The sequence below is a fragment of the Podarcis muralis genome, chromosome 3 (genome assembly GCF_964188315.1).
Source record: "Podarcis muralis chromosome 3, rPodMur119.hap1.1, whole genome shotgun sequence".
Taxonomy (NCBI): Eukaryota; Metazoa; Chordata; class Lepidosauria; order Squamata; family Lacertidae; genus Podarcis; species Podarcis muralis.
In genome coordinates this window covers 59381109-59398655 of record NC_135657.1, presented here as the reverse complement: position 1 = coordinate 59398655, position 17547 = coordinate 59381109, and the positions used below count along the sequence as shown (strand labels likewise).

Below are 17547 nucleotides of genomic sequence, written 5' to 3'. Positions count from 1 at the left end.
AAGTGTGCAGAGCTTTCTTCTCACCCTTGTCTCTGTTATAATGGTCTAGCTCCACTGGCCAAAAGGAGAAAGTGGAGAGGCTGAGAGCCAAGAGATAGATTCACTGAATACTATTATAATCCTGGAATTTATAGGCGTAGGATGAGGGTTGACCTGGAAACTAGGCTAGAGGGCCAATTCCCGCACCGTCCATGCCAAATCTGGATGTCTGGAACCTCCATTGACAACTTGGATAAAGTTTGACCTTACTGTGCAATCTATTATTGTATGGAATATTTTTTCCAAGAGAAGTGATGGAATCCCCTTTTGGTAAAATTGTTCAGAAATAGATTGGAAAAAGTTCTGCTAGGGAAAATTCTACGATGGGATGGATGAAGCAATTTTAATAACTTTCACCCTTCTTTTTTTAAATAAATGTATTAAAAAAATAAAAAAGTCTACATCCAAAAGGTTGCTAAAGCCAGTGTAGAGATTTCAGATACTTTCTGTGTATTTTGAAGCAGCTAAGGGGAAGGACTGTAGTTTAGTGGGAGTGTGTTTGCTTTGCATACAGTTCAATCCTCTGCATAGCCAGGTAAATATGTGAGAAACACCTGCCTGAAACCCTGGAGACCCACTGCTGCTCAGTGTAGACAATATTGAACTTGATGGACCAATGGTCTGACTCAATATAAGGCAGTTTCCTATGTTCTTATGTTCCTAAAATGCATAGATATCCAAAATAAACTTTTTTTAAAGGAAGTCAAAACACAGTGCAGTATTCTGGCCTTCAGATTCCTCCCTTCCCTCTCATTCCTTAGACTCAGTCTGGTTATGAATTCTATGAGACAGTTGCATGTCCTTGTAAATTAATCTATTAATATGTGAATACAGTGGTACCTCGGGTTACAGTTGCTTCAGGGTTACAGACTCTGCTAACCCAGAAATAGTACCTTGGGTTAAGAACTTTGCTTCAGGATGAGAACAGAAATCGCGCGGCGGCAGCAAGAGGCCCCATTAGCTAAAGTGGTACCTCGGGTTAAGAACAGTTTCATATTAAGAAGGGACCTCCAGAACGAATTAAGTTCTTAACCCGAGGTACCACTGTACCTGTGTGGGTTCTGAATTTGATAATCGAGGTTCTATGACAACTCATCATGACTGATGCCTTTCCTTTAATAATATCTCTCTCTTTACTCCTGTAGGGAAAAGTGTAGTGGATTCTGCATCTATAGGCACATATGTAGAATGGGTTTATTGGATATCTTCATACACCTCATGGTGCTGTAGAGCTGACATATGTTTTATCATGATTGGTGGGGCAGATGGGGCTTGTTAACCTGGGAAGGTTACCTACATAGAAGAAGGAAAATTCTTATCCTTAATCTCTTCTGCCTTGTGGCTATACTCATTCATGAGAGAGGCTTCGGGAGTAAACCCCGAGGAAAAACCCATACCCGTTGCCTGATGGGACACCTTTGGGAGAAGAAAAGGCTAAGGAGTAAACCTTACACAAATCTAGAGTAAAAACCTCTAAGACGGTTGGTTGAATGGCGTCTTGTATGCCACCTTCTGGCAACTCCTGCAGCAAAGCTGGTGTCAAATTTATTGCAGCCCAGGACCTCCATACACAATACCCAGGCTTGCACCTTGGGGTACTCCTAACGCTGCAAAAACTATGTTGGAGGCAGCAGTTGCGAGTTACCAGTCTGCAGCCAAAGCAGGTGCTGTGATTCTCCAAGTGTTTGACTTCATCCCTGTCCTTTGAAACAGAGGAATGCCAACAAATTGCTGTAGTCGCTTTTCTTGTGTGCTGCTGGTCTTACAGTTAAATTATGCTGCAAGACCATCTCAACATACTCATTGAGCTATCCACAAGAGACCACACTATTCAACAGGTAATCTAAGACTGATCTATTTAAAATTTTAAAAGATGATGCTGTTAAGGTGCTACACTCAATATGCCAGCAAATTTGGAAAACTCAGCAGTGGCCAGAGGATTGGAGAAGATCAGTCTACATCCCAATCCCCAAGAAGGGCAGTGTCAAAGAATGCTCTAACTACCGCACAATTGCACTCATTTCACACGATAGCAAGGTTATGCTTAAAATTCTACAAGGCAGGCTTAAGCAGTATGTGGACTGAGAACTCCCAGAAGTGCAAGCTGGATTTCGAAGGGGCAGAGGAACCAGAGACCAAATTGCAAACATGCGCTGGATTATGGAGAAAGCTAGAGAGTTCCAGAAAGACATCTACTTCTGCTTCATTGACTATGCAAAAGCCTTTGACTGTGTCGACCACAGCAAACTATGGCAAGTTCTTAAAGAAATGGGAGTGCCTGATCACCTCATCTGTCTCCTGAATAATCTCTATGTGGGACAAGAAGCTACAGTTAGAACTGGATATGGAACAACTGATTGGTTCAAAATTGGGAAAGGAGAACGACAAGGCTGTATATTGTCTCCCTGCTTATTTAACTTATATGCAGAATTCATCATGAGAAAGGCTGGGCTGGATGAATCCCAAGCCAGAATTAGGATTGCCGGAAGAAATATCAACAACCTCAGATACGCAGATGACACAACCTTGATGGCAGAAAGTGAGGCGGAATTAAAGAACCTTTTAATGAGGGTGAAAGAGGAGAGCGCAAAATATGGTCTGAAGCTCAACATCAAAAAAACTAAGGTCATGGCCACTGGGCCCATCACCTCCTGGCAAGTAGAAGGGGAAGAAATGGAGGCAGTGAGAGATTTTACTTTCTTGGGCTCCATGATCACTGCAGATGGTGACAGCAGTCACGAAATTAAAAGACGCCTGCTCCTTGGGAGAAAGGCGATGGCAAACCTAGACAGCATCTTAAAAAGCAGAGACATCACCTTGCCAACAAAGGTCCGTATAGTTAAAGCCATGGTTTTCCCAGTAGTGATGTATGGAAGTGAGAGCTGGACCATAAAGAAGGCTGATCACCGAAGAATTGATGCTTTTGAATTATGGTGCTGGAGGAGACTCTTGAGAGTCCTATGGACTGCAAGAAGATCAAACGCATCCATTCTTAAGGAAATCAGACCTGAGTGGTCACTGGAAGGACAGATGAAGCTGAGGCTCCAATACTTTGGCCACCTCATGAGAAGAGAAGACCCTGATGTTGGGAAAGATTGAGGGCACAAGGAGAAGGGGACGACAGAGGACGAGATGGTTGGACAGTGTTCTCGAAGCCACAAACATGAGTCTGATCAAACTGCAGGAGGCAATGGAAGACAGGAGTGCCTGGCGTGCTCTGGTCCATGGGGTCACGAAGAGTCGGACACGACTAAACAACAAGAAGACTGATCTATGTATTTTGCCAGAGGAGTTGGGTGTGAAGAACAGAATATTTATTTGTTTGTTTGTTTATTTAGTAAGTACGTATGTACGTACGTGCATACTTTGGAAGAAGTAACTGCGCTACTTTGCAGTGGACTGAATTTGTGGATAAAGAGGAGCTATGAGCCAGAACTTACCATAATGTTCACTGGCCCCTATTCAGCAAAACACTGCTAGGTTGCAGCTTTTTATAATGTATTTCAGTCTACTGACTTTTAGTTATTTTATAAAAATGAAACTAAAGTCAGTGCTAGCAAGTCAGTCTTGTTACTTGTATAAGCTTCTTGCAAAATTGCCAATGAAAATATTCTAAAGTTACATTGGGCGTAGCACAGGATTTTCACACTACCCCTTCCTCTGGGGGAAATCCACAACTTTGCTTTCAGTGTGACCTCTTCACAAATTGTGTATTGAGCCAGTCAATGTGTTTAGCTTCTACTTGAATTTTCACTGGCATGAAACCAAAGTACCAAGGGGAAACAGGCAGGGCAGGGCCCCAACCCTGGCTCTGAAAATATTTTCTCCTTTTATATCTGTTTCCTGAACTTACTAAAGGTATAACTGGTTAATTGTTAGGATTTTGAACAAGTATAGATCTTCTATAATCATGGCAAGCATTTGCAATCCTTTGCAAATATACAGTGGTACCTCGGGTTAAGAACTTAATTCATTCCAGAGGTCTGTTCTTAACCTGAAACTGTTCTTAACCTGAGGTACCACTTTAGCTAGTGGGGCCTCCTGCTGCCGCCGCATGGCCGCCACGCGATTTCTGTTCTCATCCTGAAGCAACGTTCTTAACCCGAGGTACTATTTCCAGGTTAGCTGAGTCTGTAACCTGAAGCGTCTGTAACCCGAGGTACCACGGTACCCTACATAGGGTATATGTATTTTTCAAGAAACTTTGTAGGGATGTCTTTGGCGGATGCTGAACTGGTGGCTCCCTCACATCTTTCCCAATATCCCAGTGGTAGAAGCAGTGTGCATTACAAGGGTGCAAGGGCAGGTAAAAGAGGTAGAGGACTCTGTGGAGCCACTGGGGGAAACAGCAGCCCTGCTGTGAAAGCAGGGAGCAGCTGGCTCTTCCCGTCAGCCAGAGATCTCCTCATGAATAATAGTCTGCGTGTGAATAAGGATCTGCTCCTGTGCAGAAGTCTACTTACAAGTAAGGCAAGGGAGGCAGCGAGCAGCCTTGGCTGGAGAGCACAAAGGTGAAAGCCAGTGCTGAGCTCTGTGGTTCTTCCTGGTTAGAGACAGGATTCCAAATGAACCAAAGGCCTACCCACTTTCCTCACAGTGATTATTTATTGGCAGAAAAATGGTCTGAATCACTAGAAATATATATAGATATACTCTGATGATTTGTTCTCAGGTTTAGAAATAGTATTGACACCAAGTATAGGCTCTTCTGTGAATTATGCAACTCCATAATGCATTAAGAGCAGGCTGAAACCCTGCATAAATTCCAGCTGGGCTGCAATAACAAAACATGGCATGTGAAATGAAGAAGGTGTGAAAAAGTAGTGAAGAGAGGGAAAGGGCCAAGACAGGTAAGAAACAAAACTTCTAATGGTCATATCAATAATTTCCACCACAGTTTGACTCTTGCTACCATTTCAGTTCTTATTATACTTGCTGAATTATAGCCACCCAAGTCATACTCATAGTAGTTATTTAAGCTCATTGAATTCAGTGGGTATGACCAACCTTGGCCACCTAGGGTGTATATAAATTTCAAGTCACTTGTTTTTAAGGTAAGACATTTTTGTGTTTAGTTTTTTCTAATAAGGCAAAAAAAGTCTGTTGCCCTATTGCAAGTAACAACATTTCTTTCTTCTATGGATCAAAGAACCTGGGCTTAATTTGAAAAATGAGGGGTTCAGTGGGTCCAGCCTGCCTGGGAGCCAAGCCCTCTGTCCTTTTTTATATTCTGTGGGTGGACAACTGGAAGCAGATGGCTGTGCTGACTGGTGATATCTAGTTTGAATTAAACTTGGCAAAATGGACAAAATGATTTGATTTGATTTGATTTGTGTGTTAATTATCTTGAAAATTGTTATGAGTAACTCTGAAAACAAAACTTCCCAAATAGATCTGATTAAAAACTATAGCTGTGTACACACTGTATCTTTAGAGCACATTCTTTCCCACAAATAATTATGGGAGCTGTAGTTCACCCCTCACAGAGTTACAGTTCCCAGCAGTGCCCAGAATTCTTTCTGAGTAAAATAATATGCTTCTAATGTGCTTTAAAGTTATAATGTGTACACACAGCATTAGTACAGTGGTACCTTGGGTTACATACGCTTCAGGTTACAGACTCCGCTAACCCAGAAATAGTGCTTCAGGTTAAGAACTTTGCTTCAGGATGAGAACAGAAATCTTGCTCCGGCAGTGCGGCAGCAACAGAAGGCCCCATTAGTGAAAGTGGTGCTTCAGGTTAAGAACAGTTTTAGGTTAAGTACGGACCTCCGGAACGAATTAAGTACTTAACCCGAGGTACCACTGTATTCTTTGTAAATGGCACGTATAACTGTGTGCATATCCACTTTGAGAGCCACACCTTCTGCTGGAGAGCCTGGAAGTGTGGCTTTATGACACTGTGTCAAGTTTTGGTCTGCTAAGCACAGTTTCTTCCTAGTATTATTGGGGGGGGGGGGAGGAATTGTTGAACTGTGTCCCATTTTTGCCTCAAGTTACTTTCATGTAAAATTTAATCTATGTATTCATTTCTCACTTCTAAGTCTTTAAAAATGACATGGTATTGGGACAATTAAGCTCTGTTTTTCACTGAAAACCGAGCCTGGAGATTTTAGCCGACAATTCTTTTAACACTGTAATTTGGTTTCTTCTCCCAGTCATAATTGCATTGCTAACAATAGTAGAATTTTTTTTTGTCAGCAAAGCATTTATTTTGGGTTAGCACTATACAAATCAAAATTAAGATTCATTGTGGCATCTACAATGATGCTAAACATAAGAGAACGTAACTATCAATCTCTCAGGAGGTCTTTTGACTGATTCACTCACTTTTATGTGCACCAAACAGTTCAACCATAGGACGAATTCTCTCTAAGAGACAGAGTATCAACAAATGAAGACGTAAAGCAAGCTGATAGGGCTGGAGATATAATGCTTTCTTTGTTATCTGGCATTAGTGGCCAAAACCCAGTGGTTGCGTAATTTGTATGAGAGCACAATCCTGTCTTTCATCGAATTATAAAAGATTTTGGTAGGCTTGTGCACTATTTCTGGTCTAAGATAGGAAGGCTTCATATGCTCCCTGGTTATGGGAGTATTATTTTGCAGATAAGGTGAAGGGTAGCAACTCATAATGCAAATGAAGCTTAAACTAAGATTTAAAAGCTTATAAAAGTGCATCTAGGGGGCTGTGTGTCCAGTACAAGCGGAAGGCCTTTTGATTCAGTGTGAGGCATCTGCTAACGGAAGGGGAGAAGGGGCTACAAGGTGGGCAAGGAAATTCAGCAAAAATTGCCTCCCCTTCTCGTTAGTTAGTGGGTGCCTCAACTAGCACAACAGCGCTGGTAGGACAAATTGAAATTTGCCCAAGATAAATAAATAGAAAAGTGGCAGCGTTTGGAGTTGGAATAGTACAGAGAGGTAGAAAATTATTTTCTTACCGCTCATGGTATCAGTGGAATCTTGTTTGTAATTTGTGCTTATTCATTTATGTATTGGTAGGTTTATGGGAAATACGGTTTTAATGGCATGGAATGATTTCATTCTTACTTTGCCACTGGATTATTTAAGCATGGCACAATTAAAGGAAAGGTTGCCCTGTTTTAAGAAAAAAATTGTGCAGAATTTGAGGAGGGGTTGGAGAAAAGAGAAACTACCATGTGCCTTGATAACATAGTTATCATCTTTAAGTGCTCTGTGGAATCTCCATCTTCCAGCTGTTTTCAGAAAAGCAGTGCCTTTGGGGGCTGTTTTGTGGAAGTAACCAACCTATGTATTCTTACCAAAATAAGGACTGTTTTTACCTATTTATTGTCCATGTCTCAGATGTTGTGCATGCTCCCTGAGATCCCACTTCCGTTGAGGGGATATCTTAGAATAATAGAATTGTAGAGTTGGAAGGAACCACGAGGGCCATTTAGTTCAACCCCTTGCAATGCAGGAAGCTCAGTCTTATTTCCCTTGTACTGAAGTGATATTTGTGTCCCTGACAAAATGGGTTATATGTTACGATTGTTTTGTGAATACCATGGGTGTCAACTGAATATTTTCTGTCATGTAGTTTGTGACTTCTTTGCAGTTTTCTGAATAATAAAATGTGAATGTACTTGGTGGTTGTAGGCACACTTAAAAACAAACTCATCTGTTTAGTTTCCTGAACAGCAAAGGTTTCCACTAATCTCCTAACCTCTTCACACTTTGTTCTTATGTAAATATGTAAAAGAAGTAGCAACATAAACACACTGCTTACTGCTTCACAAATCTTTTTTTTTTTAAAAAAAAGTAATATTCTCAGTGGCTATTTACATCTCCCCATTTAGCCTAATTTAAACTACCTTCCCCCAAAAAGTGTTAGGAAGAGTTTTGTTTTGTTTTTTCAAGAGCTTCCCCCTGCCCAACTCATCTTATTCATGTGCCTTCAGATTTTTTTTACCGTTAAGTTTTGGAAGGCTAAGCACTCGCCTGTGCTCAAATGGCTATTCACCTGCCTAATAAAAGGTGAACTTTGGTGAGGTTGCCTTTGTCATTTCCATTGAAATGAGGCTGCATTTTAATGTTTTAATGCTGTATCTTAATCTTGTTTTTAAGTTGTATTTCAGTCAATTTGTTTTATATTGGTTGTTAGCCGCCCTGAGCCCGGTCTTGGCTGGGGAGGGTGGGGTATAAATAAAATTTATTATTATTATTATTCTGGGGAGACAAGGCATTGCACCATAATTACTGACTGGCACACATAGGATTACTGCCCTAGAATAAAATTGGGATACATCTTTTTTTAATTGGGCCAAATGGCCATTGCATTTTCTGAAATCAGGAGGAGATTAGCACATTGCAGTCTTGCATTTTCTCTCCCACCCACAGTTCTAAAAATGAGGCAGTGATGAGGTTTGCCCTGGACTGTGTGCCTGACACACTGTAACTTCTTTTCGTGATCTCTATTTGTGTCTTATATAGAAAAAGAAGTGTTGTGTTTGTCCTGTAGTCAGTCCAGGCCACATACATCATAGTGGTTTGGCTCCTTCTCTTGTTTGTCTGCAGGTGTGTCTTCCGCTGCCCTTATTCATCCACTTGTTGGGAGTCCTAAATTTAGAAATGCATCTGACCTGTGGTTTCAGCATTTACACTGCAGAGCATATATCACCACCTAAATCTAAAAAGTTAAAGTGACATGAAATTTACTTTTAATAGCTCAACCTAATGTCTCTTGGCACCAGAATTTGCCTTAGTTTCTCATACTGAATCCTTATGCTGGAAAGACAGGTGCAAACAATTCCTTCAATTTCTCTGCAATCGCTTTTCCATCTTCAGCACACTTTTGAGTCATTTGTTGTCCAAAGGTATAACCACCTCCCTAGTTGGTTTCCTGCTTCTAATGCATTTACATTTTTTTTTGTTCTTTATGTTTTTAGTGGTGTGTAATTTAGATTATTTTTTCATGATTCATATTTTGTGCTTGCATTAATAAAACTGCTAGCACATTTGCAAAGATACACAGGGTCCTGTATGGTTTCAAATTGGTGTTTTGAGATTCCTGCATTGCAGGGGGCATTGCAGCCTACATTGTAGCTGAGCTCCTATTATTGTGGTTTTGAACAATTTCCAGGATTATGGAAAGAATTTACCCTCTTCGTTTTCCTTTCAACTTTTTTTTTTAACCAGCCTCTCATTTTTGGAAGTTTCTTCTATTGAAGTCAAATGTGACACTGTCAAACTTTCTCGGGAATTGTCCATAAGACATATGTTGCATTTTGTAGCTCAATGTTCGCTGTTCTTAATCAGTTCAACAACACTTAACATCGTGCACCAGGTCTGGGGTGCCATTCTGGTTGGTTCCATGAGCAGCTGTTCAAATGAACCATTATTTAGGGCGTGGTGTACACATGCACCTAGTCTGTATGATGGTAATTGAAACCACTCGTTATTATAGCACTTCCTCCTTAAGGTGACTCTTTGATTTCTTCCTCCAACTCAAGATTGATTGGGCATTTTTGGTCAGAGGGATGATAGTACGTCCTGAGTACTGGAGGAGTCTGCCCTTTGTAGGATTTCTAACTTCCTGAACTCTATATTCACTCCTTTTAAGGAGGACAGCAGCAAAAGCAGAGCAATTTTTACCTGCTCTGCACTTGTCCCAGCTGCTGCTCCTCTCCTGCCTCTCTTCAGGGTCCACTGTTTGTGATCCCAAAGCAGAAGCAGATCCCCCCCCCAACATTTTCCCTGTTGACTTTGGAAAAGGATCTTAAGAAAGTGAGAAATCATAGTGTTGTAATTTGCTTGTTAAACCAACTTTAAGGCAAATGTAAAATCTTGCAGAAGCAGGACGACGTGTTACCCTTCTGCAAGCATTCAGTTTAGTAGAGATGTATACTTAGAACAATACATTCATGCACAATTCCACCAAAATCAGTAGAATGCTCTGTGTGTGTGTGTGTGTGTGTGTGTGTGTGTGTGTAATTAGGGCCTAACTTTTAAGGTTTTCCATCTCTGGAAAATCTGGCTTAATACTAACCAGTAGTGATGGAAAAAAGGGGTGTGGGAGTTGAAAGTCACACTCTGAAGTCTGTTCTCATATGGTTTTTTGACCATGAATGTAATGAATTTGTTCAGAATGTGTTTCCATCTCAGAAACCCTTGCAAAATTTCACTTGTTTCTTCAGTATGCACAGCTCCAAGCTTGCTCAATCAAATAAGATTACAATCTATTTCTCTGCTGTGTTGTTTACACACGTTTACATATTTATTCTTCACTGTGGTCAAATGTCTGAAAACAGAATGTTTGCTACTTAAGGTGGAGACTATGCCAAAAAGTTAGTATGTAAAAAATAGAAAGTTCCTTGTCAAAAAATTTGAGCTAAACACTTATTCCATGAGATTGGTACATGGGTGTGTGTGTATGTTGTAACTATTTAACATTGAACTGCAGCATATTCTATCCCTCTGGAGTGTGTGTGTGTGTGTGTGTGTGTGTGGAGAGAGAGAGAGAGTTAAACATTTCCACAAAATTAAACACTTTCACTCAACTTTATCTATTGGTGAAATACTATGTTGTTTAGTTGCTTGGCACTCTACTTTAAATGCATTTCCTTGGAAATACCACATAGAGGCGAATCATGTTTTCTTTGCTACATGCTATGCAGAATGTAAAATTAGACACGTGGAGTTTTCCAATACTATTGCAAAGGGAGCCATAAGACATTAAGAACATAAGGGACAACGTGCTAGATCAGGCCAAGGCCCATTTAGTCCAGAATGTTCACAGTGACCAGCCAGATGCCTGTGGGAAGCAGGGCCTGAGCACAAGTGCACTTGTGATCTCCAGGAAATGGTATTCAGAGGCATACTGCTTCTGATAGTGGAGGTACAACATGGTCATCTTTGTTAGCAGCCGTCAAAAAGCCTTTTTCTCCATGAATTTGTCTAAATCCATTTTAAAGCCACCCAAAGCCACCACTACTTCTAATGCCGTAATTTAACTATCTGCATCCAACTTGCTGGACGTTCTTCCAACAAGGAGATATGGCTCAGCTGCTGAGCTGCACCAAAGTTTTAGTGAATGAGCCCCTTTGTTTTCTGTCTTGTTAATGTCAGCTTTAACTCTGGAGAGGTTTAAGCACTTAAGATCTCAAGGGTTGCTTCAGTTCACAGAAGGGACTCCTTTAGAGCACTGTCATTTTTTTCATTTTGTCTTTGAGCAGTTAATCAACATGCCACAAGTCAAACCACTTTTGGAATGCCCCTTGCTTTCAAAACCAGCTTGCCATGGGGCATTTGGTGAGGGTCTTCTCTTAGAGAAGAAAAAAAAAACAGAAGTCTCTTGGGCTTATGAAACTAGTTCCATTGTCTGCTTGAGGAACTTGCATGTGTCTAGAGCAGTGTTTCCCAACCTTGTGCCTCCAGCTGTTTTTGGCCTACAATTCCCATCATCCCTTGCCACTGGTCTTGCTAGTCAGGGATGATGGGAGTTGTAGTTCAAAAACAGCTGGAGGCACAAGGTTGGGAAACACTGGTCTAGAGACCCAAACAGAATTGATTAATTTCACAATTACTCTCTTGTCTCTAAACAGAAATAATTATGTAGGCCAAAAGATATGTGGCTTGCATGACTAAAGGCTTTGGATTACGATGGCTCTATTTAGTTACAGTACTATGATGCACTCCATGTTACAGTGCTATAACACACTGTGTGGAGCTGACTTAGAAAACCATTTGCAAACTACAATTGGTTTGAAATTCAGTTGCCAGGTTATTAGCTTGCACCTGCAGGTTAGAGCATATAAACACATACATTATCTTGCCAATCTTTGAAATCTCAGTTCAAAGTGCTGTGTTTCCCTGCCCCACCTCCCTTTAAAGCTCTAAATAGCCTAGAACTAGAATACCTCAACAGCAACCTTCTTCTCAAACCAGAGAAGAATGTTAAGATCAACATTCTGCCCTGGGCTTCTTTGGAGGAAGGACGGAATATATGTTTCATAAACACATCACACGTCAGATTCCCTGCTCTGTTCATTCTGCTGTTGGATATGTGCATATGGCGGACAGGCCCTTCTCCACCGTGACACCAAGACTGTGCAAAGCCCTCCTCAGGGCACTTAGTTTGGTTTACTTCGCTAATGCATTTGTTTCAACAAGCCAGGATGAGTTGTTTTGAGATTATTGTGAGGCTGAATATATTACATGGTGGCTGTTACCTGCATTTTTAATATATATTGATTTTGTTATTGCCAAAATTTTGAAATCTTAAACAAGCTTTCCTTTAACATGATGCTCTCTTTTTTTGTTGTTGGCACTTTGATGGGGCTTTTGAAATACAAAAACAGGGTATAAGAAAAGAAATGGGAACTGGTTATAAAAATGGAAATAAACCAGTTGACAAGCATGCTTTTTCTTAAAATGATTGAGGTACAAAAAAAAAATATTTTATTGAAAATGATTTAAATCAAGTTTTCTATTGATGATTCAAATCCCCTTACTTTAAAATTGTCTACTCTGGTTTGTGCCATTCATGTGCAGCCTAGTAGTGTGTGGAACTGCATACATCCAAGAAGCAGCTTCTATGTATGAAGGTTTTTATGTAAAGCGGACCAATTTATGTTAGCAAAATGTAGTGGAACATGCTGCCTAGTAGTCATTCAAAGGTACGCACCTTAAATTCTCCTGTCCTTAAGTTGTATCTTACATCTTACATCTTTCTCTTTTGTTTCCTCCATAGCTCTCGGGTGTTCTGAGTGTCGTATGGTGCTGTCCAGCCCTACAGGAATTTTTACCTCCCCCTGCTTCCCTAGTGTCTACCCTAACAGTCAAGCATGCAAGTGGACCATCAGGGCTCCTTCTGGATTCATCATTCAGATAACATTTGTTGATTTTGAGATTGAAGAAGCTCCCAACTGCATTTATGACTTTTTAACAATAGGAGACAAAAAAGTTTGCGGTGTCACTGCCAAAGGTTTATCATTTAACTCAACTGGAAATGAAATGATTGTAACTTTTACAAGTGACTTCAGTATCCAAAAAAAAGGTTTCAATGCCAGCTATACCCGAGGTAGGTGTATGTAAGACATTTTAAAATTTCTTTCTTGTCTCTGCCTGTAAACCCTCAGAATTTATGTTGGAAGTGTGCCTTTGAGGTTTGGACTTGAAGATGCACATCTGTGCTGAAACCTAGAAGTACAATTTTGACACGTTGTGGAGCAGAGAGCTGCCTGCACCTTATCCTAACCCCCTCCTCCTGCGGAGTTTACTGCCATATAAGTGTGCATAGGGTTGCAGTGTTAGTGATTTTGCAAGCATTCTCTACTAAAAAGATTGTCCTGTTTTTATGTTAAAAGTAGCTGTGGGAAACTAATGTATTTGTCTTTTTAAGAAGCCCCCCCTCCCAGTCTTGACCTAATGCAAAACAGTAAAAACTGAAATGTTTTCCTTAAACCCCATAGGAAGGCATAATGAACTCTGGACATTCCCACGATGCTTCATTATGCAAGTTACACCTTGCTACATCTAGGTCAGTATTGGCTATGCTAGATAGGTTTCAGGCATGGTTTCCCAGCCCTGCCTGCAGATGGCAGGGATTACACCTGGGGCCATTTCCATGCAGAACATGTGTTCTAGCACTAAGCCCATTACAGAGTTCCCCATTACAGAGTCCGTTAGAAGTAGTGGGAAGTTAGCATTTGGGAACAGGAGGATTGCAAACTGTTGAGAGCTAAGGGTGAAAGGCAATTGTGAGACTATTAAAGTAATTGTGTTCCTTACTTGGAAGCAAGCCCATTGAGCTCAGTGGAACTTGCTTCTGTATAGACATGCATGTTTACACTGTAAACCTCCTAAACTTGTACCTGTTAGCTTCCATTTCATTGTCCTTTGCAGTTTTTCAAGGTAAGTTGGAATACGGTCCTTTCTCAGAACATTTGAAATAAAAATACTATATTGAAATATGGGCAGAAATGCTAGTGATTAACAGAATTAACTACTTTTAAATATATATTTTTATATCTGTATAGCAATTTATATATTCTGTCTGTGCATGGTAGCCAATAGAAGAAGTACCAACAGATTAAGATACTGACATATTAGGCAAACAAGAGGAAACCCTGCTCTTAATACTGGCACTGGTATGCTTGCCTTTTCCTGCTTGGTGATGCAGTTTTTGCCCTTTCTCTCTTGGTGAGCTATTGTTGCAACTCACTGTTAGCACCAGGTTGCCACTGTTATAGAACAGAGTTGTTCAGATTTGTTACAAATCTACTAAGTGTAGTGTTGTTTTTTCCGGACTCCTGCAACAGACATACAGACCTTGAGTGTTTAACCCAGTGGGCAACTATACTAACAAAATGCCCTTCAACATGCTAGATGAGTGAGAGGAGATTCCTTCACCATTTCCCTTCTAGTTCTACAGCTCATAATTTAAACTGCCATCCTTGTTCACAGCGCTGAGGTCATTGTTCTGTGCTGGAAAGACATCATACAGCTATAGGCAGTAGAGCTCAAACCAGTCCTGGAAAACTGGACTTTCCCTTGCCCTCATTCTGCCCAGAGTAGCAGCCTGCAGACCACATGGTGAGGGATTGAAAGGGTGCTGCTACTCCTCTAAGTAAGGATGCAAAGACCTGTGAATGTAGAATACATGGCATGTTTGTTTTTAAGGAAATGTGAACAGATTTATTCAACTTAAATTCTAAAGTTTGGAAACAAAGGCCTTTTATTACCAAATTAACTTGCTGAAAAAGACCTATGCCATTCATTTATTCAGTGTAAAGCAGTTACTCAAAACAAACCTTCAAGAATAGTACTCAGGGAAAACAAAAACTTGTTTCATGTTACTGGTCTACTTCATTGTCTAATATAGTGGTTCCCAACCTTTTTTTGGCAATGCCCCACCTAAGCATCTCTAAAATCTTGATGCCCCCCATGACATATAATTATTATTATTCAAAAAGTGTACTCCTGTTCACATGGAGGAAGCCTAAAAGGCCATTAACTTGGTCTAAACATTCTCAAATTGCCCCTCTGTGAGAACCACGGGTCTAATATAAACAGGTAAAAATACTACGTAGTTTTGCAAATGATTGATTTGCAATTTTGTAGGAATAGGAGCCAATTACCATGTTATATTCACAATTTAAGATATCCTAGTTGCTGATTATAGTAGCTGTTGAAATTACTTTGAATATGCTTCTAATCTGATGCTTTTGGTGGTTATTTATAATAAGAGAAAATGTCAACATGAGCTTCAATAATATTAAATGAAGCAAATTTTCTTTTCATTTTCTAGTTGCTGTGTCTTTGAGGAATCAAAAAGTTATCATTCCACAATCCCTGGGTGTTGATTCTGTGTCTGTGGCAAATTCCATCCAAGTACCAGAACTGAATCAGTTCACACTGTGCTTTGAAGCAAAAGAGAACAGCAGTGAAAGCAGTGAATGGAAGGTTTTCTCCTATGGTGACTCTTCTACAGAATTCCTTGGTTTTGGGAGGACAAAAAACGGCCACTTCATATCTATCTCAGGCATCGAATGTATTTTAGATGATCCACTTGACACCAATCCTGATAGATACTTCTTCACAGAAACGTTTGAGCAGCTTTGCATTATATGGGATAGCTTCTCAGGCACTGTAGGTATCAGTGTCAAACACACGTACAGAACAGTATCCTGTTCAAATACTAATGGGAAGGTCATTCCTGGTAATGGGAAGTTGGTTCTGGGCTCTAATAGAAATGATATAAATCCTCTCAATGGGGATATTTACAACTTCCGGCTTTGGAATTTTACAATGAGCTCCCAGATACTCTTTAACCTCAGCTGCGATGTCAAGGGCAACATTGTAGACTGGGAAAATGACTTTTGGAGCATCCCAACATCATCATTAAAAGCAGAGAACAACCTGAGTTGTGGTAAGCATCTTTTATTTCATTTTTCCTCTGGCATAGCTGTGAAGGTGTCACATGTCAGAAAGAAGCTGTGTTTGTGATGAAAGTGAGCTTGGTTTCCCAGAGGGAAACCTCACCTTTCCTAGGCTTGTCAACTCATCTCATAAAATATGTATTTTGCTTCTGGGTATGTTTGTTCTTTTGGTGCATTCAGAGTCACATTGTGATGTCTAGATTGAGCTCAGGCATTTTAAAAGATGGCTAGCAAGATTTGCTAAATGATAGTGTTCATTTGACTGTATTATACAAGCCAGACTGAATAAATGTATTACCTTTGGTGTGGGACATGTCATGTAGTTTGTCCACCTTTGGCCCCTATCCTGCACTCATTTCTCACTTGTGGCTCCTAGAAGCTGTCAGCATATGACAGCAGCCGCACCACAGGAACAGCTTCAATTGGCTGGCTAAACCAGGTGAGGGTAGCCAATGGGTCTTAAACCCTTGGTGAGTTAGGGATGCACGCAAAGGCAGGGTCCAGTGGATTGAGCAGATAAGACCAATAGGTGGTCCATTGGTCCAAGAAGGCAGTTTCTGCATGTGCTGTAGGTGGAAGTGAGGGGCAGGTGGGTTTCATTAACCTCGGAAGGTAGCCTATCCAGTAGAAGGAAAAGTCTGATCCTAAACCTCCACTGCCTTATGAGATATCTTTAGGAAAAGAAATGGGGCAGTCTCGTCATCTGGGCAGCCCTGGATGTCCATACAAATTGCCCGGGCTTGCACCCCGGGGAGGTCACTTCAGTGCTGCTAACACAGCAGTTTGACGTCACCCCTCAGAGGCACACTCCATTGTCTCGAGACAGAGAATGGTTATTCTCTAATCTCTCTCCCTAGACGCATGTCCTTAAACTGAACAAGATATAATAAAGAAAAACGAAGGTCTGAAAGTGAGGTATAGTGGCTAGAGCAGGGGTCTGCAACCCGCGGCTCTGGAGCCGCATGTGGCTCTTTTACACCTTTGCCGCGGCTCCGGGGCAGATACTAGCGAGGGGAGGAGGCACATTGTGCGCCCCGACACTCCCCACTGTGGCGGGCGCTGTACTGGCTGTGACGTCGCATGGGGGCAGTGCGTGCGTTAGTCACGCACCGTCCCGATGTCACCTTCCCACCCGCTGTCAGATCGGAGGGCAGCGGCGCACATGCTTTAAATGTCACAATGGTTTTGCGGCTCCCAGGTTTTTTTCCCTTCGGAAACAGGTCCAAGTGGCTCTTTTTGTCTTAAAGGTTGCAGACCCCTGGGCTAGAGTGTCAGACTAGGACCTGGGAGACCAGGATTCAAATCCCACTCAGCTATAAAACTCACTAGATGATATTGGGCCAGTCACCACCTCTCAGCCTAATTGATCTCACAAGGTTGTTCTGAGAATAACGTGGGGAGAGGGAGTACCATGTACAGCTCACTGAACTCCTTGGAGGAAAGGTGGGATCTTACTGTAATAACAAAAATCTTAGCAAGCATGGAGGGGAGTCATAACCAAAGCATTGTGACTTTACCCAACAGAGCAGTTGTGTGCATCTTTAACATGTACTTTCCCCATTCACATAAAAAGCATGAATGGGGGTCTATTTTTTACACCCAAATG

The 17547-nt window shown here is 41.1% G+C and overlaps 1 protein-coding gene across 3 annotated transcripts in view; it reads left to right on the top strand.

Moving 5' to 3' along the window:
* ADGRG6 (adhesion G protein-coupled receptor G6) overlaps window positions 1-17547 on the top strand; it is a 101384-nt gene that overhangs the window by 27102 nt on the left and 56735 nt on the right. For all 3 annotated transcript variants that reach the window (XM_028723567.2, XM_028723568.2, XM_077925938.1), the window contains exons 3-4: window positions 12752-13081; window positions 15311-15931. In XM_028723567.2, the coding sequence (XP_028579400.1) occupies window positions 12752-13081; window positions 15311-15931 (951 nt within the window). The remainder of the gene's footprint in view (window positions 1-12751; window positions 13082-15310; window positions 15932-17547) is intronic.